We start from the raw sequence: 26,400 nt of genomic DNA, 5'->3' as shown, positions 1-26,400 counted from the left end.
AGCAGGACAACGACTCTAAGCATACAACAGCGATCGTACGAATTTGGTTGCTGTAGTATGCTCTCAGGCAACTTCAAACACTACCAGAATCACCAGACCTTAGTCCCATAGAGCATCTGTGAGTTCATTTGGAAAATAAGATTCGCCAGCATACGATTTTCAACAAAGACATATTAAGAACCGTCGTGAAGGAAGAATGGCTAAAAATAAACGCACAGGATACTGTAAAACAGGTTGAGTCTATGCAAAAACGCTTAAAAAAGGTTATTAAAGCATAGCTTATCCCACAGGCTATTAAATTTAAGATTTCTGTGAATTTTAATTGTTTTAATGTAAATATTAAGAAATATTTGTAGATTTTTTCTGTTTTAAAAGTTGTTGCTTTTGCATATAATTGTGTTAAATTTTTTTTTAAAGAATAACTATTGATTTTCTATATTAGAACTTTATTGTTGTTTCTTTGGTTAAAATAAATCAGAAACCAAAAAATCAATTAAAAAAACCAATTTAAGAAAAAATTTTATGGGTGACCGCATACTTTTTCTGCTGTGTGTATATCATATATTGTAATATTATATTGTAAAAGTAGCTTTGATTAAAATGAAATTATATATAAATATACACTTTAAATTATAAAGTATTATAAAATTATCGCAAAAATGCGTTTGAATTCTTCTCAACATCCTAACATAAAGACAAGCTATACACACTGCTTTCCATAATGGATTGTCTAACAAAACTTTACCAATATAATTATAGTTAATAATTAAAAACCTATTGCCATATGTGTGCAACTTACTATAGCTTCAAAATGACAACACAATACTCCTTGCGTTCTTATTTGCATCTTTGAAACTGTATGTATCAAAAATGTACAAATAATTTGAGTTGAAAGTGAATTCACTCATCACTTTTTCTCAATCTTAATTAACTTTGATTTTAATTTTTGAATGTATTAATAATTGGGCCGTATCCCGGCTGTACTGCAATACCGGGCCAACCCGCGACAGAGGTGGAGCAAGCCCCTAAACACTCCATCTGATTCCAAAAATCAGTTTAACATTTGTTGTCCTCCGATGGAGGATCTATCAGATGTTAAGCTGATAAGAACAGATACTACACTTTGATCTTAGCCATAAGGCCGAGAAGCGATAACTTTGCCATACAGAAAATGACTATATAAGTGAGAACATTTATCAAGTCAATGAGAATTATAGTTTTTCAGCATGTAACATAATTAAATTTAGGTACAAAACTAACAATATTCATTTTGCTACGGCACTGCCAATACATTTATTAGGGTTGAAATACTCTTAACATGTATATATGAATATTTATAAAAATTCCAAAACAATATATACTGACCATACTATGTTACATACACATATTTCCTTATTTAGAAATGCAATTTCAGAATTGTATAAAAATGTTTTAATGTAGTTTCTATATTAATTAATACTAAAAGCTTATTAGACCTTTTTTAATATTTAATATTATATTTAATTTAATATTAAATTTTAATAGTAATATTAAATATTTAAATATTTAGTAAAAATTTTTAAGTATAGTAAGTATTTGCAAAACTTGGAAGAAAAAGAAATAACGTTCATATTTGTAGTGTGGAGTGACTCTCATGGACAAAATGAATGTATACTCTTTTATGTTATATACGTAAATATTTGTTAAAAGATACATATGTATCTCAACATATTACTTTATAAAATGAAAATCTTTTTTTTTAAATGTGATTTAAAGCAAATTAAATTAATATTATCTACTTGTATTCAAGTACTTATGTACATACATAAATGTATGTAAATATTTTCAAATAATTTTGGAAACATTGAGAAATAATTTGAATTGTGTTTGAGTAGGTCACGAAAAATAAAAATAATTCGTCAATCAAATTGAAGTAAATTTATTTTCTCGGAGAACCTGAAGTGCATTGAGTTTAGATTATCCAACAGGGGATGTAGCTCAGTGGTAGAGCGCTCGCTTTGCATGTGAGAGGCCCCGGGTTCAATCCCCGGCATCTCCAAGTTTTTTTTTGTTTATTTTTTATAATTAAAATATTTATGCACAGAGTTAATATACAAATTGATAAGTTTAACCGTAAATTTTGTTATTTTATTTAATTGATTTATTTTTTTTATTCTTCACAACTATTTGGATTGATGATCAAAGCAAATGAAAAGAGAAACAAATTTTACATTTTATTATTTTGTTTCATTTTTTTTGTTTATATCGTCATTAGATTCGTAATTGATATAAATTTAACTGAGTAAAGTAATTAATATGCATTTTTTATTAATCTAGATAGGAATGAATTGTGTCTTATAGTTTTTCTAGTAATAAAAAAATATAGTATATTATATTATATGCACATATAAATAGTAAATCAATATAAAATAAAAATTTAATTATATTAACTGAAATTGTTTTAAAAAGATTTTAATTTTTAATTCAATTTCAAACATTAAAAAATTAAATTAAAAATTATAATGCTACTGTATAATATGATTGCCTATGGGCAATCTGTATACGGATATTTCCAATATAGATTTAATGAAAGTATTTCGAGAATCTGGTTTACATTTCTGGTTTTTTAAAGTGAATTGTGTACTTAGTGCATTTATTAATGCATCTGTTTGGTTAGATTTTTTTTACCCAACTAAATAAAGAAAAATAAACTTATTTAATTATATATAAAAGAAAAGATAGCTAATTTAAATGTTAGAATATGTTTAATTGCTACCATATTTTGCAGAAGTCTCATATATAGTTTTAGTTTTTCAAGAATTTCTATTATTTACAAAGCAATAATATATAATTTCTGTAAGGGATTTTAACATAGCATCTTTACTTCAGATAAGTACGTACCAGAAAACCAGAGGAACCTTTATAAAGTATGTACTATTGCTAACCTTAAAAAATTTATTTGAGCATTTCATTTACCTTTTAATAAGAGAAATATCTTCTGGTTGCTTTAATTATTTAAATTGATTTTAATTTAGTTGCCTATGAATACTTTTGATATTATAGTCTTAATATTTTTATAACAACTTATGGTAGAAGAGTCCGGATCAATTCATATGTTCTAACTAATAGTTGTTGTTCACTTATAAATAAATTAAACAAATAAAATAGAAGACAGAAAATACTGCTCATATTTATAATTTTTTCAATTATTTTATGTATTCATTTGTTATTTTATCAGAAATTTGTTTTAAAAAAAATTTAAGCATAGAAAAAAACATCGAATTGTTCCTCTATCGTAGGTGGCCAGCATTTGCTTTAAGTAATAGGTTGTTTAGAATGCTCCTAACAGAAAAGTGGCAGCTGAAGAATATTTTTAATAATACATTAATAAAAATATATTTTTTAATAATTTTTAATATCATTAAATATATTTATTACACTTGTCACTGATATAACGAGAAACAATCGTTATAACCGGTAGCCAGTAGTAAAATTACAGATTTTGTGAGAGTTGACTGTAGTAAAACCCAATATGTCGCTGTATGAATATCTCGAGATCCCTATAAAAGGTTCCAAATTGGACGTTATATCAGGTGTCGTTATTAGTGATTGGATTTGATAGTTTCACATTCATAGTTTTATACATTTAGAAAGTTCATTAATTGTTATTTCATTTAATTTTATTACTATTTAAACAGCTGTCTTGGATTTATTTAGATGCATTTACCAACAAATATAACATGTTATTAAATTTATTATTAAACAACGTTGGGCGCGGTAGTACTTGAGGACTACTTATGGGCACCGAGGGCTGTTAACAGAGACATTGTAATTCATTTATTCATTTTAATTACAATGTTCTATTCAATTTTTATTTAGTATTAATAATTTTAAAAAAAAAAATTATAGCTTTTTTAGACGGTATATACCTATGAACTATCTTATTATTAAAGGCTCATAAACGTAGTCAACAGCCTAGTACATTAGCGAATATTTTTGATTAAAATTTTTTAATGTATTGAATTTCAATAGCTTATTTATTTGATTCATATAATATTAATTGATTAAATATGCTATATTACATTTTTGTATTTTAGGGGAAACTTCCCAAAATGTGTCTGTTCTATTGTGTTCTATTTTCTATCTATTTTATTTTATGTACCCCTCTCTTTGTTTGGAATAAATCATACATACACATGTACATATATCGAATCGTTATTAAATATATATCGAATCGTTATTGATTTTCTTTAATATTTTGTATTAATAGCATTAAAAAAGCAAGTCATTTATTATACGAAATACGTTTTATTTTCTACAATATAACAATTGAATTTCAATTAAAATGTTTAAAAAGACGAATCTTGTTCCTATTGGGTCGCTTAACAGAACTTCTTGGGCCATACAAATTCTTTCGATATTCTAACATATATTTTTTTTTATTTACACGATGGCTTCTCTGATAATACACTTCTCTTATTAAACTATGTCCATTCTCTTCATCAAAAAGTGTTGCCGAAAATTCTTTAAAATAATTTCCTGCTATTGTAAATGTCTCATCAATTTTCATATACGGGCCGTAAAGTGTTGTCAAAGGTGGCCAATAACCGCCACGATGAGATCCTAATGGGTTTCCGTCGATTACAAATGAAGTCCACAAATCTATCATGCGTTTCGCCATAGCAACGTCAGGTGGACTGAGCTTGGTGACATGGGGGGGATATGGAAATAGATATAAAGCTTCATCTGTCAAGGATACACCAGCCTTAAAAGGGCTTTGCATATGAGTTTCTTCATCCATGTCTTGATAACGATTAAATTCACCTTCATAGTCAAACGAATAGAGGAAAGTATTTTGTGGCATATGCTTGTTGTTCATATTGAGAGCTAGCAATACTGGTAACTTATGGTTTAAGGTACCAGCAACCTAAATTATTTTAAAAAATCAGTTATCATAAATAACATAAAACACAAATACTTACATCGATTAAACGTGGTATTAATGAACTAAAAGTACCATTTTCCATTAGTTTGCGATTAAAAAAGTCATGAGTTATAAAACTTGTCAGCAACATAGTTTTATCCGTACCGACAACTTGGCGTATGACATGGTCGATATAGTCATATGTTGTATACTCGTCGTCCGGTATTTTACCCTCAAAATCATTTTCCACAATTTCTATAAAGAGAAATATTTTTATTATTCAAATCGTATTTTTAGTCATTTACAAACAACTTTACCATTCAAAACACGTGTTCCGGCATTTTTTGGACAACCGCCCATAGCAGGATATTTGTTTGTTGTATTTAACATGAGATCATATGGATGTTCCGGTAAGACACCACTTGGACCACCAATAGTAAATTGCACACCACCCGTGTGTCCTACACCTAAATCAGATTTTTCTAGCTGTAAGTGTATACAAATTAATAATTTTTTACTACTGGTAATCTTTTATATTTACAGCATGTTCCATAAAAGACGATAACAATTCCAAAGGAGACATATCCATGAGACATTCATTTAAATCTCGTACTGTTTTCATCTTACATCTGCCTTTTTCTGCTATTTCTTGCGCATGTTTGCGTGGATTATCTTCCAAAAATATTGGCATTAACGCTGAACCTGAATGGTAGATCACTTGATGGAATAAACCTTTTTGCACCTTTAATATATATTTTTTATAATAATTAATTTGAAATTATTAAAATTACTTTATTGATTTACCATTGGTGACAATGTCAATAGATGCGCTATAGCTGCACCTCCTACTTGTCCAGCTAAAGTTATTCGTTGTTCATCACCACCAAAATATTTAATAAAATGTTTTATAAATTGTAGTGCTAAAAATACATCTAATACTCCTGCATTTCCCGGTATTTCAGAAGTTTTTGTTGATAGAAATCCAAATGGTCCTAAACGATATTGCGGTGTTACTAATACAATATCTTTTTCTAGAAAGTAATCAGCTGGAGCTTCAGAATTGCTTCCCTCATATAGATATTCACCATGCAAATACACTAATACTGGATATTTTCCGGTTACATTTGGTGTGGTTATAGTCATTGACAAACAGTCTTCAATATCTAAGACATCATCAAGTTTTTTCAATGATTCCATTGAAACAACTGATGGACAACCTATTTTATCTGCAGTAGCATCCATTATGTCCTCCCATGGTTCAATGGGTCGTGGAGCCTGTCGTAAAGAAAATTATTTGTTAATTTGATTAGTCAATTGATTTTATGTATATGATAATATAATAAGTATTTTTATTTTATCTCTAGCGTATGGTATATTATATATAAATTTATATATACATGTATATAAATATACGTATTATGCATTGATATACAAAATTATTGTATAGAAAGAATTTTCATGAATTAATTTTTAATACTACGCCGCCATTATTAATTAAGAATGTTTCTCTAAGTCTATTTTTGTAAATATAGAATTATAATATATAGTAATGTAGTATCAAACCTAATTTACTTAATCTTTTTTCTACATCCGATATAAAACGCTAAGCTAATTATATCCTTCGTTTATGCACCAGTAACGTAAGTTACTCCCAATACAAGCTCTCAGTACTTAAGTTGCGGTCTCATTTTTTTCCCTAAAAACCTACAAGTTCCGTATTTCTATTTTCGTTAGTTGATAATTCAACCAACTTTCTGACAAAATTTCTGATTATCAAGTAATGATACTCTAGTAGTTTTATACAATACTTAAATAGTTTTAAATTGAAGATCCCGGTTGTGATTGCAATAGTCCTGGTAAATTTCTGAAGTATAGAATTCATTCATAATATAGAATAAAAATTATAATTACAAACTAATACAAATATGCAGGATAACATATTCTAAGCATGTTTTAGTAGGCTAAATATATATATATGTAATAAATTTTGTAGAACTATAACGAAATCAATAAACTCTTATATGTATACATTTTTTTTTCTTTTTGGACAGATTAATAATTATGAAAGATCGGCGTCTTAATTTAAATTGTATTGAATCAATGTAGTTACAATGCTATAGTAAGAATCTCACTATATACAGGATTGCATATTTCGAAGATACATTAAATTGATAGTCAATATCTTTAGTTTCCAATTGGGACTTGGTTGATTTCTATGTTTCAGGTATGATATGGCATTAAATTGTGTCTTATGTAATATGATGTATTCAGTTGTCTTTATTTTTAAAATAAAAAATATAAATAAAAAAAATTGGAGGATTGTTTTCCAATAGTAAACTAAAGTAATATATATCAGTAAATTGTACATTATTAGCACTTCCTTTATATAAAAATATAATGAAGAACACTGTATGTTCACTATTTAGCTTGTTAATTTAAAACAACTTCAAAATAATTGATATGCAGACCACTGTGATCGACTAGGGTCTTCAAATTAAATTCGAAGATATAGAATATACTGTTCAAGTGGTTTCTCTCAAAAGCATACACATTCTAATGCAGTCGCAAGTATAATACTGTCTGCAAAAATGAGAAGAGGTTAAAAATAATCTTCACTCAAATTAAGTAACTGTTTGTAAGTAACGATTTGGGGGCGCTCGGTACTACCAACTGGTGACAGCAGGCTACTGATCTGGGAAGCTGGCGGAGGCTATTCGACGCGACCAAGGACGACTCACGTCTGTAATGGCTGATAAGTAAGTAAGTAAGATATATATTAAAGATGTTAATCAATTCGGGCATCTCTCCAGTATTCTTTAAACTTAAATTAACGCAAAAATTGATGTTAATAAAAGGTAGCGAATGCAAGAAATAATTTTGGAAGTCATAAATACATATGGAAAAACTACCCGAAACTACTCGAATACAAGCAACGACGAAATTAAAGTTTTCTGTGAGTGCTATGTGGACAGCTTATCAAACAGTTCATCGGTAAAGTCAAAAGATCTTTTAAATTAACTAAATTCAATGGGATGAATGGTTTCTTGTGAGGAAACTGGTAGTAAAATAACTAAAAATCCCTGAGATATTGAGGTACATGAAAGGTTATCTGATAACATGTCACTACAACCAACCAACTAACTATGTAGATTTAAATCATTGTTGTTTGCAAATATTGTCTGCAATGAACTGCAGATATATCGGAACACATGTCTATGGAAAATTTTAAAGAACAAATGATCAAGAATCATTAGCAACTTACATTAAGAAACATTACATATCAACATCGTATCTAAAACGATAAAAGAAAAAGAAATACAATTGACTAGGATACACGCTTTACAAACTAATGAGTCACATGGTACGCTGGAATGGACTTCACCGATCAGATGATACATTATATGACCAAGAAGCACTCCATAATTATATGAAAAAAAACTGAATAATATTTCAATAAATTAGAAAAAACAGCTAATAACAAAAACAATTACCAAGCATTTGTGATTGATTAGGTACAGATTTTACAAAAATTTGATGAGTATGTATTTATTTTCTTAACAATATTAAGAATATTATATTATTAAAATAATATTGTATTAATAAAATAATAATATATATAATTTCTTAACATATTTATAATAAAAAAATTAAAATCAATGGTTTGGATTTTAAATATGACTAACTTATATCTCGAAATACGGAATGCTTCTTATAAAATCCTGTAGTACACGACCTATAATACACAGGTCTTCTGCGCTCGCTGTACTTTGAGTCACTGGAACTTTTAATCACTAATAATGTTTTTTGCATTACGCATAGTTTTAAATGTCACATATATTTATTGCATATAATAAATATTTAGCAGTTAATTATATAAATTCATGATAAACCTACATCGTTGGTTATAAAAGAAAGAGAATTCACTTATAGTTCAATAAAATTATCAGATTTCCAAAAAGTTACAGTTTGTTGTACTTTTACTTAAATAAGATTATTGGCATTATAATGTCCTACGCAGAATGGTACTTCATGCGACATACAATGTTGCAGATATTTGCGACAATGTCGTTAACTGTTCTTGCATGCACCCAATAATGTAGAGTGCTACACTAATTAAAATCTTCTTCTACAAAACCCTTTTTTTATTGAATAATCTGAAGCTCTGAAATTTTCACTATGATTCACACAATATATGGAGTTATCAAATTTTTGAAAACGAAATTTCATAGGCGAAAAATTTATCAGAATAATAACAACAAACGGCTATCAAGAATAAATATATTAATAAACTTTTGATTATCGCTTGTTTTAAAATCAAGGTTTACGTTAACACTCGTAACATGAAAGAGCTAAAGACAATTATTATTCAATCTGAAATCAATATCTATATATTGGTCCATACATGAACTTTATAGCTTAATATTCTAAATTTTAAGTTGGTATTAAGACAAACTATTGTTTATGCCAGAATCAGAAATCAGACATAACACATAGTCCTTCGATACATTTTGGGTAGCTTTAGCCCTCCATAGCTACGGGCCTGACTGCAAATTTCAGTACTGAACATATAAATGACACTGTTTTTTATTAATAGCTGTAATAATACAACTTAAATACTTAATAAAATTTCTGTAAGCCGAATTGTAAATTTATTTAAAATGTTAACCAGATATTTTATAATGCGACATGCATATCAAACATTTATCACTCTAAAAACAGGATATATCTTTTATAGAATGTGCGTTTTCAACAATATTTTAATTCATTTGCATATTTCCTTATTATTTATGTGCATATATAGATATTTTAATTTTTATTTAATCACAACTACTATTAAGCAATTATTTTTTACACAATTTGTATATTATAGTTATTTATCATCTGTGAAGGATCGATCACCTGTCTTATGTATTTAACGAAGAAATAAATTACTTATTGCTATTTTCTATGTAATTTCTTTTTAAGTCTATATTTTAATTTTTTTATAATTTTACTGAAATCCATAAAAAAATGTTAAGAAACAGTATGTTTAAAATTAATTATTTTTTTAAATTAATAATTTTTTTAAAGCCCACCTTAAATCTATATTTTCCAGTGGGTGGTTCAGCATATTTAACATCCACAAACTGTAACACTTCGCGTTTTGTCCAGGAAGTTTCTAAAATTTTTCCTTGTATTGAACCTAGCTTAGGTAAATTTACTATTGTATCAGTTTCTTCATTATATCCATAAATCTGAACGACCGAAACGACAAAAACAAATTGTTTCAAATATTTAGTAGCGAACATTTTTCTATAAATTTCAAACAATTTCAAACAGTTTTAAAATGGATTTCTCGTAACTTTTATATTGCAAAACACTGCACACTTCCGAAACCGCTGCAAGACTGACCCTTTCACACCAAAAAGAAAACGCTTTAAGTCTCCGGTTTTGTTTAAAGTTTGGCTTAGAAAAAAAGTCATAAGTTTTGCATTCTCCCCTCGCCATATAAAGAATTAAGAAAAATTTCACTCTTAGTCTTTTTAAACGTATTTAACCAATTTCTACAGAATCTACAGATGATGGCTCATTTAACTGAAATTGACTAGAAAAAAGACACCGCGGTCAATAGCGAAAAACAAAAGAACATAAAACAGAAATTAAGCACGGTTATCGATTTGATATGCAAATATGCTGGCCATTATTGCTTCCATCATTCTCTTTTCTTCTCCATGTCAGCACTTCTGATTCTACGAGATTTTGTAAAAGTAAAATTAATTTTCAGTATAAATACAAACTGCTTTAAATACTCTACATTAAGTGAGGGTGTTAAATATGGTGGACCTAAATTTGATGGAAACTATTTAGCAAAATTTTATGGATCCAATTTTGTATGATCATACTTTTTTTTTTATTTCTACAACTTCCTAATAATTTATTAGAGTCTTTCCCTTCAATGACTTTAATGAGGTCATTAAAAAACATATAGGTGAAAATGATTTACATACTTTAGTAATTGATTTTTATGACTTTATTTTCACCTCTATATTAAAATTCATCAAAAGAACAATTCTGCTAACATAAAATTACATTTTAAGTCAATGTAATCAAAACTTTATGGTCCTACCTACAACATCTAAAATGAACAAGATGTAATTGTATTTATCGGTAAACCTTAAATTATTTAAATTGTTGCTCCAATGAATTGGTTACATGATTCCATATAACATCAATTGCACCATATATAGGGATTCCCTAGCCTCAATTTAGCTAGCTGAACAGAACACTTTAGAAAGACAGACCAATGCTAGCACGAAGAATAATCCCGTTGTATAACCGTTGTTATAGTAACCCCCTACATAGATTGTACTCTTAAATAATCCATTAAACCTAGTTGTTCTAACTTCATTTACAATTACCCACCTCTAAAACCGTATACAATTTTTTTTTATGGCTTAGATATATTTAGACCTTTTAATAATTTATTCCTTTTCTGGAAGTATTCTGAAATGAGATTTCCAGCCTCGGACATGCATGGTCCTCTGAATCTATTCGGAATCTATTCCCTATGCATTCCTGAGCTATAGTTTTAGTGGGTTCAAGTCTCATATGGAAGATGCTTTCCACCTAGTGTAAAAAAAAAAAAATTAAGCGTACTTTTTGGTTTTGACACTAACAAAAAATAGCAAAGCAAGTGATAGGAGTTGGTTGCATCTATCATTGTGTAATATATTTACTGTACTAATAATAAGTACTACCTCTTAGGTGGGCTGAGTACTGTACCATATACGGTTCAGTAGAGAAAACAAATAATATTGCACATCTGCTCTATCAGGGTTTGAAAGAGAGAACCTATAGCGTCAATATTGATTCTATCACTCTGAAGTCAATCGATACATCTATTATAATCACTTTTAATGATATGTGTAATATACAATAAATATATAGAACTGACATGTCATTCAAAATGTGTGCAAAAAAAGAACTTATAATTTTGTTGACTGACATAAAAAATAAATTATTTGACTTGGATCTAAAGTAACCTACACAAATATATAGGTCTATAGAATATAGAAAATTTGTTTAATACTTTTTAGAATGTAGCTTTTCTTTGTAATGAAAAGTTCAAATAATTAACGAAGTCAAATGAAATTGTTGTATTTTTAGAGTTCTATAAAGTTTGTAACTATTCATAAAAAATAATTTATTTTAGCTCAATCAATTCTTTATAATTGATTGTACATATATCTGTACATATATTAAAAAACAATCATTATTATAATTATTTTTAACAAGTGAGGTTTAACTATATTGATCACACGCTTTCATTCCTGTCTACGGAGCGATAACATCATTCACTATGTTACTGATAACTACTGTTATCAGTAATTATCAGTTATTCATTTGGTTAGTTCAGTTATTAGTTGGAGATTACTGACGTTCTTATTTCTGTGATATTTTGACATTACGTATGAATTACGGATTAGTCACTGTTCTTTTATGAGTTCAACTCATTTCTTCCACTGCGAAAGGGTCCAATTTCATAACTGTCCCTTTAACCCTTTATTCGATCAAATAGTTCTTGTAGTATTTTTTGTATAAAAATCCTAACTCGTCTATTGGAACTATCACTCTGAAATTACAGTACGGGGTCTATTGTAATGATAGTCATGAATTCTATAACACGATATATGCATAATATACTTTATTAACTGCTTGGAACTGTTCTTGTATGAATTATTTGTCATTATTTGAATTAATTATCATATATGCTTGTTGTCACAACAGCCTATAAAAAATGTACACCTAAAGTTATTTGAAATTTTAAGAATCTGTTAAGCACTAAAATTTTTTTCATAGTGTATTCTTTAATTGTAAAGTTGCCTGAACGTCCAGTCACTAGTACTAATAATTAATCTGCAAATTCCTTCACATATGTGATGTTACCTGGAGATTGTTGAACTGTGTTTTAGTATTCCTTCCGGTACTTCGTTTTTGTTGTTATTGTTAAGTACGTATATTTTGTCAAAACTCTTCCAAATAATAAATACATAAATAAATAATATATACATTATTCATAAAATATAAGTTTATATATAAATAAAAAAATATATAACATAAATAAATACATAAAAAAAAATAATAAAATAAAAAATACATGTATATATTACTGAAATAAAATCAATATTCATCAAAAATATATAATAGTTTTTTAATATAACTTCTATCTAATAAAGATTCACTACAATCAATAGCTAATTTGAGTAGTCGGATATGCCAGTATCTATTTAAACAGCTTAATGCAAATATCACTTCACGGCATCATTAGATAAAACAAACCACCCAAAAAATATCAGGTAAAAATTAAATAGCCCCATTTCTCCGCTTCCGACTAATTGTATATTTCTGTTTGCGGGGTACATTATACTAAATTGTTTTATTTTGTTTATTATTAATTGTTAAATAAATATTTTTCTGGTTTAAATAAATGACTGGCAACACAAATATTGACTAGAATAAATTAAAAGCCTGCGGGTTCATCTTTACGTTATGATTTCGACAGATAGTTTGCTGCATGAGATCAATTAAAACCAATGGAATTTCCATGTACCCACATTAGTTAAATATGATGGTAATTATACGCTTGGACTTTCAATATATATTATTAAATTTTTAAATTATATTTAAACATATTTTGTCATTTCACTTTTAAACTAAATAAATTGACAGAAAGTTGCCACTGGCATTTCAGTTCATAATTGAATTCCAATGAAAGTTGCAGACGAGTACCGAAACTCCAAAAAACTAATATCGTCACCTTTGATTCTAGTAAATTAGTTTTATGCTTTTACATATTTTATTTTTTATATATGTACATATATACTAAACCGTTTTTTATTGATCATTGGTATTTTGAATTGTAAATTTTCTACAGCTGCCAAATAAGCTCCATTGAACCTATAATCAAGCAGGTAAACTTTAACTTTTAACCTGCCATTCACTTGTGGTCGTCAGTTTCAGCTTCTTCGATCATGATTTCCTCTATTTTGTTACTAATTTGTTTTTAAATATAGTTGTGATCATTTCGATTCTATGTTTATAGCAAATTTTATTTTATTTTATTTCCACATAAAATTTGCATATTAAATAAACGAGGGCAGCCGTAAAAGTATCATTAGTATGAAATTATCAAATTATTAAAAATGAAAAATTAAAGTCATTATTTTAATTTTGTTAAACTAATTTTTATTATTTTGTTAATCTCTTCCAGTTTTCAAAGATTTCACTGTTTCATGATACCCAATATATAATAACCATCTGTAGCCTTGATTAAAAATACATAGAGCATATGAGAACATATGATAAGAAGATTAAAATTATTATATGTATTAATCAGGTTGTTATTTTCATCACATTTATATAGAAAATTCCTGGCTGAAACCGTTTTTTATATTCAATTGCGCAGCTATCGCTGACCTAAATTATCTTATAGTAGTCGGTCTAGAATTACACCTAAAACGTTCATATGAAGTTTCATCTGACTGGTGAGATAAGAGTCACGGCTTTCAATCATTTCAATAATTACAACTAATGATTACTTTACTTATTGAGTTATAATGAATAAACCATATATCACATCGCACTAAAAGATAAAATGTGAACTTTCAACTGCTACCTATATAAAACATATCTAAAAGTATCCTTATTTGAATTACAAATACGGATATTTTCTGAAAAAAAATTATATTAAAATAATTGTTATAAACGCATGATCTACGGAAAAGCTAATAAAAAAAATATATAACGGAATTGAGAACAGTGAGTTACCAATACATAATATCATTAATCTGTATTCGAAGACACTGAGTACTACAAAGAAATTAAATTGCGAGTGAATCAGCTAGACAATGCTCAGAAACTGCCTCAACAGAGGAACTAATACTCCATAACAATACATTCATATTAATATTCTTACAGCAATATTTTTTAGAAATGTTCCGGCGTTTGGAAGCCTGACAGACATCCGAAACATAGAACTTAATTATGTTCTTTATAAATCGTGCAAGTTGGTTTTAAAACTTAGATTTTTATAATCGGCTGTGGGGTAAAAAAACAATGCCGATACGATACTAGGATAGAAACGGGAATTCTGCCACCAAAGCGGAAATTAAATAACATATCGATTCACACCACAGATTAACTAATAATTTGCAATTTTTTTAATTGCTGATTATGAAGGCATTTTAATAAATGCATTATACTATATTCTCTATTCACCTTATTGGACACTGTGAATTTTACCTTCTCGGAAAACTGCTGAAACCGGGTAAAAGCATTATACCACCGTACTTGAAAAGCTTTAAGCGCAATAATTCTGATTTTCTTAATTCAAATATCATAAAATGTTAAAAAAAATTAGTTATTGATCTACATTACTAATACATATAATAGACAATAGATGGCACTCGTTAACAAAAACCAGGTAAAAGCATTATAGCAACGTACTGGAAAAGCTTTAAGCGCAATAATTCTGATTTTCTTAAATCCAATATCATAAAATGTTAAAAAAAATTAGTTAGGGATCTACATTACTAATTCATATAATAGCCTATAGATGGCACTCTTAAACAAAAAGCAGGTAAAAGCATTATAGCAACCTACTTGAAAAGCTTTAAGCGCAATAATTCTGATTTTCTTAATTCCAATATCATAAAATTTAAAAAAAAATTAATTAGGGATCTACATTACTAATACATATAATAGCCAATAGATGGCACTCATACAAATCCTTATTTTTAAAGTCTCCTATTTAATTTGGAATGTATCTTGTTAGCCAAAAATAGTTCCTTAATATGATTTTAATTAACAATAACTGCCTTACTGCTACCATAAACGTATTAAATAGAAAACTAATAACAATAATTTATTAATTTAAATAAAGTTTATAGATGAAACAAGCTGTTATTTCCTTCTACTATAATCTTATATTTATTTAAAAAATATAATGATACTTAAGTTATATTCGAAAATTTACGAAACCTACTTCGTAAACTCATACATAAGTTAACATAAATTTATTTATGTTCATTTTTAAGTGAAATATTGTAAATATTTAAATCTTTATTTATTCTAAATTTTGTTAACATTTCTTAGTTTAATATTTGTTTTCAGTTATTCTTCTATTTTCTATTATTTTGTTTTATTCCAAACGCCTAGTAGCAGATTTTGTTTACCGTCATTAGTAGGATTAGCTATTCTCATGTTTGGCTTTTTATTGGACTAAGGCATAATTCCGTTGAATACATTAATTATTTTCCGAAATTTCTCTTTGTTCTGTGGTGTTCTAATAGGGCAGTAGAGCACTTAATTGTGGTTCCATATTTAATTATTATTTTACTGTAAGTTGATGGCGTGAGACAGTTTAATTCTGTCAAATAAATCATTTTTACAGTTTTAAGGAAGTTGTTTTTAATTTATTTAAATAATGAATTATTACCATAAAATAAAATAAAATAAATATAATAAAAAATGTAGTTACATTCTATGGAAAGAGCTATAGTAAAGAGATAAAATATGGAGTTAAAGTTAAGTATCTTTCAATTTAATTTTTAATAGGTGTATGCATTTTATTATTTTTTTTTCTTTTATTGTATATCTAAGACGTTCACCCAAAATAAAAAATTTTTCGAAATCACCACTCTCGAAGAAAAACCTAAGATAATTTGGATCACGTACTCGACTACTCGACCAAATAAGGATTTATTGGCGGTGACATTTATTAATCAGGCCTATTCTGAATACTCCCAGCGAAAAAACTCCCTATTCGCACGCTGTTCCCGAACACACAGCTCCCTTATTCTGAATCGCTAGGGAGACAGCAGTTTCGTGAACAACAACAATTTCAAATTTGTTTTGTTAAATTTTGGCAACCATGCCACTTTTTAATGACGAAAAGTGAGAAAATGAGCAAAACAAAGAAAAGAATTGCGTATCATATGTTGATTTAAATGTAAAAATCGCATTATTTGTTTGCTGCACAAATTATCGGAAATAAATATAAGTTATTTTATGAGTAAATAATAAACAATTAGAAACTTTTATTTTAATGAGTAAAATAAATATATAAAAAGAATTATGCATGAGCAAAATAAACCAAATGCTAAATTCTAAATTTTTAACTCTCTTTTAAACTAATTAAAAAACAACCTTACGTTATGATATCAATTCTTCAATGTCTTTATTTTCAAACATTCACTGCTTTTATACAAAATTTGCGTAAATTATAATTTACTTTTTTTATATAATTAGGATAGAAATGTCCTTCATGCTTAAATTAATGAACTAATACTAGTTTATACCTATAAAGATCTTACAATAAAAAAGAAGCAATGTTTTACCTGAACATAATTGCAGTTTTAACTTATTTTAACTTATTCTAGGAATCCACTTATTTCAGAATTTGGTTTCCTTTCATTTTTCTATTGTTTTAAAAACAATAGTTAACACTTTAATTAGTGGAAAAAACCCGTGTGAATAAAATAAATAAATAAAAATTTAAATTTTTCAAATTTGTTATACTTTTATTAAAATAATAATTTTAATAAAATATATTAAATGAAAATTTTGTTATATTAAATTTATTAAAATATATTCGGAAAACTAATCAAAAAATAAAACTTTGAAAATATTAAATTAATTGTAATAATTTTATTATAATAATAATTTTATTAAAATATATTCAAAAATCTGATCATTTTCAGTTACTTTTATATTAAATTAAACTATTTTTTATACTTTTTTAACTTGTCTCCCCAACAATTTGGTAGCGAGAGAATTTGTGCAAAATTAGGAAAAAACTCACATTCGCATGCGATTCAGAATAGGGGAATTGGGAACAGGGAACATACCAAATTTATTCAGAATAGGGGAATTGGGAACAGCGAACAAACTCGCATTCCCTTGCGATTCAGAATAGGCCTGAATATTTATAAACTAATAAAATTTGTCCAACCAATTTTTTAATTTGTAGTTCTATAAAAATTACTTCGATGGTAATTTTGGATCATTTGTATATACTCTACACTCCATTAAATGTAGATTTAGAGATGGTTCCATGTGTCAATAGTTTTATAAGTTTAATAATTGCTACTTTTTCAAAACAATTTTATATTCTTCGAATTTTTCCAATATTCGTTATAAAGAAACCTAATTACTCGATTGTATTTATCTATTACATCGTAGTCCCCTATTGTCTTATAATTTGATTTGTCATTACTACGTCTGCTGAATATCAAGACTTGTGCTTTAAATCTTCATAGCTTTATATCATAAATTGCTAATAAAAAGATTAATAACAATCTAATTTCATATATAACAATCAGTAGCATAAAAATCAGTAGCGTGGCTAAGTTGTCTATATTGTATATATTCATACAATAAAAAAATTATTGTTTGCTGAGATCGTTCATCAATTTCTAATCTAATAAAGTTTTCCATTATTAATTAATAGTAGTATTTGATGAGCTCAAACATTATCTCTTCGTGACGCTACGTCTATTGATGTACTATTGTATTTACCCTATCCATATTTACTAAAGAATTTCGTTTTCTTTTCCAGATAGATGTTTGCCCACTTTGATTTATTAAAAATTTCTTTGTGAATAATTCTTCTCCTATATTCCTTAAAAGTGACCAATTATCACTACAATAATTGTTTGCAAGTCCCATCTCTTTCGATTTAGAACATATTCGCTCTTCTGCTCTGAGTAGTTTGCGAATAAAAACTTGGTATATCCGAAACCTTCTCAGTTAAACCACTTATGGTTTGCTTAATTGGTAAAGTGCATTCTGATTAGATTCATGAAAAGATTTTGGCAGACTGCACGAATTGGTTTTAGCCCATATCGTTACCTTAAACTAGTTTCCCTTACCAATTCGTCCGCCACTTCATTGCCATTAAAATGAAGTACAGTTGTACTGGTACTGTCAGGTTTTGTAACATACTTACTATCTCCTAAACTTTGCTCAGAATTTGTCGAGACTGTTTTTAACATTTTAATGGCATTCTAAGTGTGTGACATGAGAATCATACCTTTGTATCTTAAGTTTTCTGATAGTTAATATATACTGCAGATATTAATTAGGTAGACTTCGATTTAAAATACCAAAGTTATTGTACTCAGACTGCCATTCATTCCGTTCCCAGGATCATAGATTTCCGAAATAAATTTTTAATTGAATCCATATGGCTCTTTCGTATATCGCCAAATATCTATCATCAGTGATCTTTAGAAATATCTATTGTTTATAAGTATCCACATATAATTTTTAAATTACAAATGTTAAATTTGGACTGTAAACTTACGTATTAAGACACAAACCCAACTTACATTCCATTTGGATTATTCAAATTTAGAGTTTTGGCAATTTATGTTGTCTTTTCATAAACAAAACTTGCATTTACACTGTTCTATAAACTAGAATTAACACATTAACTACAGCTATATATTTTAACCTATATATTTTAACCTAGCTATATATTTAATCTTCTCTACAACTATATAGATAACTATTATTTTAATTATTATTTTATTTCATATTATTATTATTATTATTATTATTATTATTATATATTATTATTATGTATTATTTTTATATATTATTAATATATATTTTTATTATATATTATTATTATTTTATTTATTTATATTATATACTATTTAATTTCACTTTACTATATGGAGAAAACATTTCTGTATACCTGCTTATTGTAGATCGCTTATTGTATAAATATATTGTATAGATATTGATGCATATTGTCTGTCAGTCTACGGTTGGTTTATAATAGGCGAAAGCGGAAAGAATATTTAATCATTCTCTTAATACAATGTGTATGCTCTCCCCTTTCGACATTAGGAGGTCCTCAACGGCCGAAATTTTAGCCTTCATCCGGAAGGCGGAATGTCTTCTGTTCAGTTAGGGTCTGTTGAAGCACAAAACATCAATCATGATCGCAGTGCTCTGCTCAAATGGAAGCTAGTACCCCGTTCTTTCTCTTATCTTATCTTAATACAATGTGTAACTTAAACTTTCTATTTGAAATAGAATTCTTGTCATACCACAAAAATAATTTTTAATTAAAAATATTGAAGTTTAAATAGTTGTTGTATATATCCGAGTAAAAACAATCAATGAGAACCCAGAAACTCTGTGCTCTGTATTAAGATAATTTTACTAATAAGATGTTTAAATATTTTAACAACTTAACTCTATCATAATTAATATTTTAAATTATTCTAATAATTTTAAGTGCTGAGTGCTATCACTTTCCATAAAAGAAAAGAATACATAATTTAACTTAATTAATTTAGCTAAGTTCGCTTCAGAAGAAATGATAACGACCTCAAGCACTCAACTGACACAGTTTTAGCACAAAATTAATGGCAGATTTTTTATTGTCGATTGCGTTAACTTGAATGAGAAAGTTAAACATGTGAGCAATATATAGAGAACAAAACAAAAAAAAAACATTCACATATATATTTTCTAGTATTGATGTTTATATAACTAAAAACATAAATAAATAATTTATTCAAGAATTTTTTTCTACCTTAATTGTCTAACTTTTAAAATGGTATCAAGTGATTCACATGACTTTCTTCACAGTAAATATAATTTTTGCACCTCTCTCGTGTTCTGCACTGTCATTATCATCATCTTCCCCTTCTTCTTGCTGTTCTTCTTCATGATGTTCCTCTTCATCTTTTTCCCCTTTTTAAAATAAAATTATATACATTACTTTAATTAAATTAATAATTTTTTTTCTTACGTACCTTCGGAATTGGTTTCTTTATTTTGATCATCTGTTGTTATTTCCACCAAACTATCGAAGAACTCCTCATTTACCAAATTGTAACCCATTTGATTGTCTTTTGCTGCTACATTAAATTCATCCAAATAATTATCACCAATAGTAACGGTTCTGTCAATTTTCAAATATGGACCAGTTTCATCGGTCATAGCGGGCCATTCTGGCATACCAAGTGCTTTTGGGACTCCGGTTGCAGCAAAACTTGTCCACAAAGCTATCATACGCTTTGCAACTTTCAGATCTCTATTTGAATTGATATGACTATAACCTGGCCATGGGAACAAATACAGATTGTCATCAGTTAATGAGACACCCAATTCAAAGGGCATAAGACCCTCTTCATCTTCCTGTGTGGAGTAACGATTCAATTCACCTTCATAGTCAAATGTGTATAAGTATGTGCTATTGGCCAGCTTGCGAGCATTAGCTTGCATCGAAAGTAGTACAGGGTTTTTAAAAGCAATTGTGCTGCACATCTGAAAAAAAGATATGAAACATTTACACAAAAATTCTAAACTACAAGTTAAAGATAATATGTACATCAACTAAACCAGGAATTAGTGTGTAAAACATTCCATTATTTATTTCAGCTGGAGTGAAAATTTCATCTCTAGCAAACTTCTGCCAAGCAAGTGTGGGATCAGGACCATTCGTTTGAGTTATGATATACTGTATGTAACCCTTTCCATCTAATTTATCATCTATGATGGATTCATTGAAATTATCAACATAAATATCTATAAAGAAGATTATATAATATTAAATTCCAAATCACTATAAAACAACAAGGTATATATTACAAACAAAACACAAAATGAAATTCTTCTAAAATCCACTTCACTTAACTTAAACGGTCTCATTAGATTTCATTGAACTATTTTGATTGCTCATGATTGTATCACACACTATTTTTCTAGCTATTGTATTTTAGGTAACCATGCTAAGATACTTAATCTGCCTTTCAACCATACCTGTCGTAGTTGTGAAGAGAACGAAGAAAGTACTACCCATCTGCGTTGTTTCTGTTCAGCACATGCGCAGCGCCCCCTTATTACTTTAGGGGGTTTCTTTTTCGAGGATCTTGACAAACTGCAAGACCTCTCCCTGAAAAGCACTATAAGCTTTGCCAAAGGTTCTAAGTGGTTCTAATCCTTGAGTTTTTAATTATACAATAACACCATGGGCCTATAGGCCTAAGTGCATCCCTTGGGATCACTAGTATAACCTAATCTAACTTGTTGCCAGAAAATTAAACTGAATAAAGTCCAGAGTCCTCAATCAAGAAATATTGTTAAGTTTATCGGTAGGCTTGATTTTTTTAGATTCGATAGATTTCTCTAAAAGGGTGACATTTGTAAAATAATTTTATTGAAAGCATATCGCAACAGATTCCAAATTATGTAGGTATTACGTTTCTAGTAACTTTCTTTAAAAGTTAGTCACATAATTTCTGCTATTATCCATACTAAAAACCGTGTTTATATAAAAGCGGTATAATAAGAGATCTATTAATAGAATAATAGAAATATTCGAATTCAACTAAAATTTTAGTTCGAAAAATTTACATTTCTCATAGTAACAAAATGAAGTTCTACTATTCTACTAGTCATCTACTATTTAAATTTAAAAATATTATTATAGAATCATCTATAGCTCACCTTTCAAAATAAATGTTCCAGCATTCTTAACAGATCCACCAATTGTAGGATATGCTTTGTATTTTTTCGATGTCAATAATTTGCCAGGATGCTCTGGTAAAATACCGGATGGACCACCTATAACAAATTGTACTCCACCATATGACCCAATACCCAATGCTGATTTAGCATCACCATGTGCACTAAATGCATCTAATAAAGCTGTAGTATTCAGCTTCCGAATGCACTTATTGATTGCATCGACCGTATTCACAATTTTACAACCAGCTATCTTAGCTATATCTTGTGTAGCAGTTAAGGGATTATCGGTTATAAAAGCGGGTGAAAGAGCAGAACCAGATTGATATATTACTTGATGGAATAGACCATCACGTACCTAAAATAGAAAGGTCTAATTATATTCATATTTATAACTGAAATCAAATTTCTTACTGCTGGACTCATTGTCAGAACATTTATCAAAGCTGCACCACCAACTTGTCCAAAAAGTGTTACTCGTTGTGGATCACCACCAAAGGAACTTATATACTTCTGTACCCATTCTAATGCTAATATAACATCTTGAACTGCTACATTGCCAGGTATGTCGTCTGATAAAGTAGAAAGAAAACCAAATGGTCCTAGCCGATAGCGTACGGAAACCAATACAACATTCTCTTCCAACAAAAAGCCTGGAGCAGCTTCCATGCTACTGCCATCATAAAGGAAATCGCCATGTATATAAACCATTACAGGTGCATTCTCTGTTGACTGTATATGAACAGTTAATTAATTTTGTTTATCTATGTGGGCGCAAGACATACTTACCGATTTTGTGCTAACAGTTAGTCTTAAGCAATCTTCAAGATTTATGTTCTTTTTCTTTGTTGACTTTAACTTGTTTATGATTTGTAGCGAAGGGCAACCAGGATGTGATTTATATGTATCTAAAACATTATCCCAAGGCTCTGTTGGCACTGGGGGCTATATAAACATATTGCGTAAATAGAGCATATATATTGTTATATCAAAATCTATTGTGTTTCCGATGTTACCTTAAATCGTAAATTGCCAACTGGTGGTCTGCCATATGGTATATCCACAAATTGAGTTATTTTTTTACCAGTCAATTGTGATTTTAACACTCGCCCACGTATGCTTCCCAGGTTGGATACATTTTTGATTACATATTTTATTTTTGGTTTTTGTTTTTTACTTTTACTTGGTTTTTTCTTAATATTTTGACTCGGTAACTGTCCATTGTCCGTAACGGTTGGTTTAGGACGTGGTCGTACTTGTTGCTGTTGTTGTAATTGATTTTGATTACCCTTTTTCTTCTTATTGGGTTGATTTTGTTGAGCATTTATTGCTGAGAAAATTGTGATGACTACAAGGACCACCAACAGCACACTAAGGAGCTGTATTTTAGCCATCTTAACGCGACTATAGTTCAGTGTTCACTAAAAACAGAACACCAACCAAACTCAAAAAGAAAACTTTCTTTTAATGTAAATTTAAATTATCAATCGATCGATAGATCAACGCCTTAAAAGTTCTTCTTTTTGTTTTATTAAATGTTTTTTTTTTTGTTTCTAATAAGCTGAGCATCTGCTGAATTTTTAAGTAGTCTTGATCTGTACCAAATCCTAAATCAAATTCGATATTAAATTGAAATTTGTTTATTTGCCAATTTAATATTTATAAACAAAGAGTTTGTCTGTATCTTCCCATGCATAAACGTGCTAATCCACGAAGAGCTACCTCAGAAGCATGATAAGCAAAACATTCTTCAAAAGTTTAACGCTTCAAGAAAAACGCCTACGGTCCAACAGCTTTGCGCTGGATGATTTGTAACTCTCAATCGTACTCCAATATGCTGTCAGATTTAGGTCATGCTGCCTCTTCGCTTGAGAGCCAGTTATTTTATCAGAGCTTGACAAATTTCTTAATTATCTGTTGTGATTTTGCATTCAGATTGGATTTTATGCTAATTCATATTTTTTATTTCTGTTTCTGTTTTATTTTCACTATTTTTTGCTTATTGTTTTAAAACTAATTTAAATTAATTAACATAGAATCTCAGTCAGTTTGGGTTTTGTTTCTTGGCACGAACAATTTTTTGCCATCCTCATGTGATTAATATTCTTTAAGATAATCATTTAGCCTAGCCCTCTGCACAGACTGGAATAAATAGATTTTATTTATGCAAATAAATTGATAAATTGCCTTTCCATTTCATTTTATTGCTAAGGTCTCTGATTTTATAGTGAAATTATTTTTAGCTCTTTTAAAGTAAGAGATTAACTAGCAATTAAGGTACCTTGAATTAGTATTAAATATGTTAATAATTAAATATTAAAAAGTTGTTAAACATTAACCATAATTCATAAACCAGCAGCCATAATTCATTAATCAGTAATGCATATATTGGATATACTCCAATCTTAACAATAGATTGATAGATTCGCGTTTTCAACTTAATAAGATAGTGACAGAAAGATAGTTCTAATGTGTTACAGGTCATTGCATTTTAGGTAGAAGACTAAATCTTCCTTTTAATCATACCTATCACAGTTGGGGAGAGGACGATGAAAATGCCTCCCATCTGTTTTATTTCTGTCTAGCACATGTGCGGTGCCGCCTTATCACTTTAGGGGGTTTCTTTTTCGAGGATCTTGGTAAACTGCAAGACCTCCCTCTGAATAGCATTATAAGCTTTGCCAAAGATTCTAAGTAATTCTAACCATTAAGTTTTTATTTATACGGGCGTATATGGGCGTATAGGCGTAAATGGATCCCTTGTGATAGCCGGTATAACCTACCTACCTACCTAAATAGAATCTAAAATCAAAATGACTGCATTAAATCTACACTACTAGGAAGCAACAAAAAATTCAAAATGTCTTTTATAAATACTAGAGTTTAAATATACGTCGGTGTCACGATTACAATTCTCCGATATTATCAATTAATTAATTAGACTTCTTTTATTCTATCAACCTACATATGTTTAAGCAACAGACAGCAAACAAGTATGGGCCAACATTTTTAATATATACAAAAGAAGAATAACCTCATCTATATTATATATTTTCAACTCACAAAAATGAGTTGCCTATTTTCATGGTTCATACATGAATCCCATTTATTTTCCATATTTATTGTATTGTGATGTATATAATGATAGTGTTATCGTACTTTATAAACTATATATATTATTTGAACAATTTTGAACGTAGGTATAAATCTTCCCTTATATTGTATTATTAAGAAATCAACTCTAAAATGTGCCCTAATCACTACTTAAAACTCTTGTTCACAGTAGAATCAACTGTTTGATTGACATTCCGACGATAGTTTACAAATATTTCAAGCTCTGACCACTAACGATAAATAAATCTATATTTTATTTAATTTTAATTTTAAATATTACTAATAATTAATTGTTAATACGACCTATTTATTAATAAGCTTTTTAACGACCTTGACCCGGTAAAATTTTTACAAAAAATATATTAATTTATGTAACTCTATAAATCAGAGTAATTCTATATAAATTAATAATGTACACACAAATTTATATTTATTCCATATATAAATTTGTATTTATATATGGTAAAGTGTGTTTTTAAGATGTATACAATATAAGCAGAGATCAAATACAATTAAATTGATTAATTGTGATTTAATTGATTGATTAGTTTTAGAATCACCTAAGGAAGAGAATTATCATACATCAAGTTTCCCTAAAATATTCGAATATATTAAGCCAACTCTCAGTACTGACGCCCTCAATGTGTTTATTGGTGAAAACTTATCCGTATATATCAATGACTTCTATTTACTCTAACTGCCGTAAATCGCACATTATAATAGGGTATGTCACAACTCCATTTTTGAAGGCAATACTTACTTTTGTTCAACCCAATATCCGTTCAAAGCATGTTTACCCGCACATAGAAAAATGAATCGTTGTTATGGCTTTATGCCTGGCGCCATTAAGATTCTCT

At 28.5% G+C, this 26,400-nt stretch overlaps 2 protein-coding genes and 2 non-coding genes across 4 annotated transcripts; 1 reads left to right on the top strand and 3 right to left on the bottom strand.

The window, feature by feature from the left end:
• Positions 1-957: 957 nt before the first annotated feature.
• On the bottom strand, positions 958-1,153 carry LOC119673645. The gene has a single exon (XR_005252159.1). It is a non-coding gene; the product is annotated as a U2 spliceosomal RNA (small nuclear RNA).
• An 813-nt stretch (positions 1,154-1,966) lies between these two features.
• Positions 1,967-2,038, top strand: Trnaa-ugc. Its single transcript has one exon. It is a non-coding gene; the product is annotated as a tRNA-Ala (tRNA).
• A 2,252-nt stretch (positions 2,039-4,290) lies between these two features.
• LOC119672881 (glutactin) lies at positions 4,291-10,654 on the bottom strand (the record flags this gene model as incomplete). Its single annotated transcript, XM_038084041.1, has 7 exons — positions 4,291-4,906; positions 4,962-5,158; positions 5,221-5,389; positions 5,445-5,645; positions 5,708-6,178; positions 9,979-10,137; positions 10,625-10,654. Coding segments are annotated over 7 exons (1,818 nt in total), but the record flags the coding sequence as incomplete, so codon positions are not given.
• Positions 10,655-20,508: 9,854 nt separating this feature from the next.
• On the bottom strand, positions 20,509-23,823 carry LOC119683226 (glutactin-like). Its single transcript, XM_038096897.1, has 7 exons — positions 23,446-23,823; positions 23,219-23,374; positions 22,844-23,161; positions 22,412-22,787; positions 21,294-21,490; positions 20,716-21,229; positions 20,509-20,611 (listed from the first exon to the last, which is right to left on the bottom strand). The coding sequence occupies exons 1-7, from the start codon at positions 23,821-23,823 to the stop codon at positions 20,529-20,531; spliced, it is 2,022 nt and encodes a 673-aa protein (XP_037952825.1). The 3' UTR covers positions 20,509-20,528.
• Between the last annotated feature and the right edge of the window lie 2,577 nt (positions 23,824-26,400).

The sequence above is a fragment of the Teleopsis dalmanni genome, chromosome 1 (genome assembly GCF_002237135.1).
Source record: "Teleopsis dalmanni isolate 2A chromosome 1, ASM223713v2, whole genome shotgun sequence".
NCBI lineage: Eukaryota > Metazoa > Arthropoda > Insecta > Diptera > Diopsidae > Teleopsis > Teleopsis dalmanni.
This window is presented reverse-complemented; position numbering and strand designations above follow the sequence as displayed.

Coding starts and splice junctions, on each gene's coding strand:
- LOC119683226 (XM_038096897.1), bottom strand. CDS start 23,823: ATGGCTAAAATACAGCTCCTTAGTGTGCTGTTGGTGGTCCTTGTAGTC. Junction 23,162..23,218: donor TAACTGTTAGCACAAAATCG/GTAAGTATGTCT, acceptor GTTCATATACAG/TCAACAGAGAATGCACCTGT. Junction 20,612..20,715: donor TAAAGAAACCAATTCCGAAG/GTACGTAAGAAA, acceptor AAGAACAGCAAG/AAGAAGGGGAAGATGATGAT.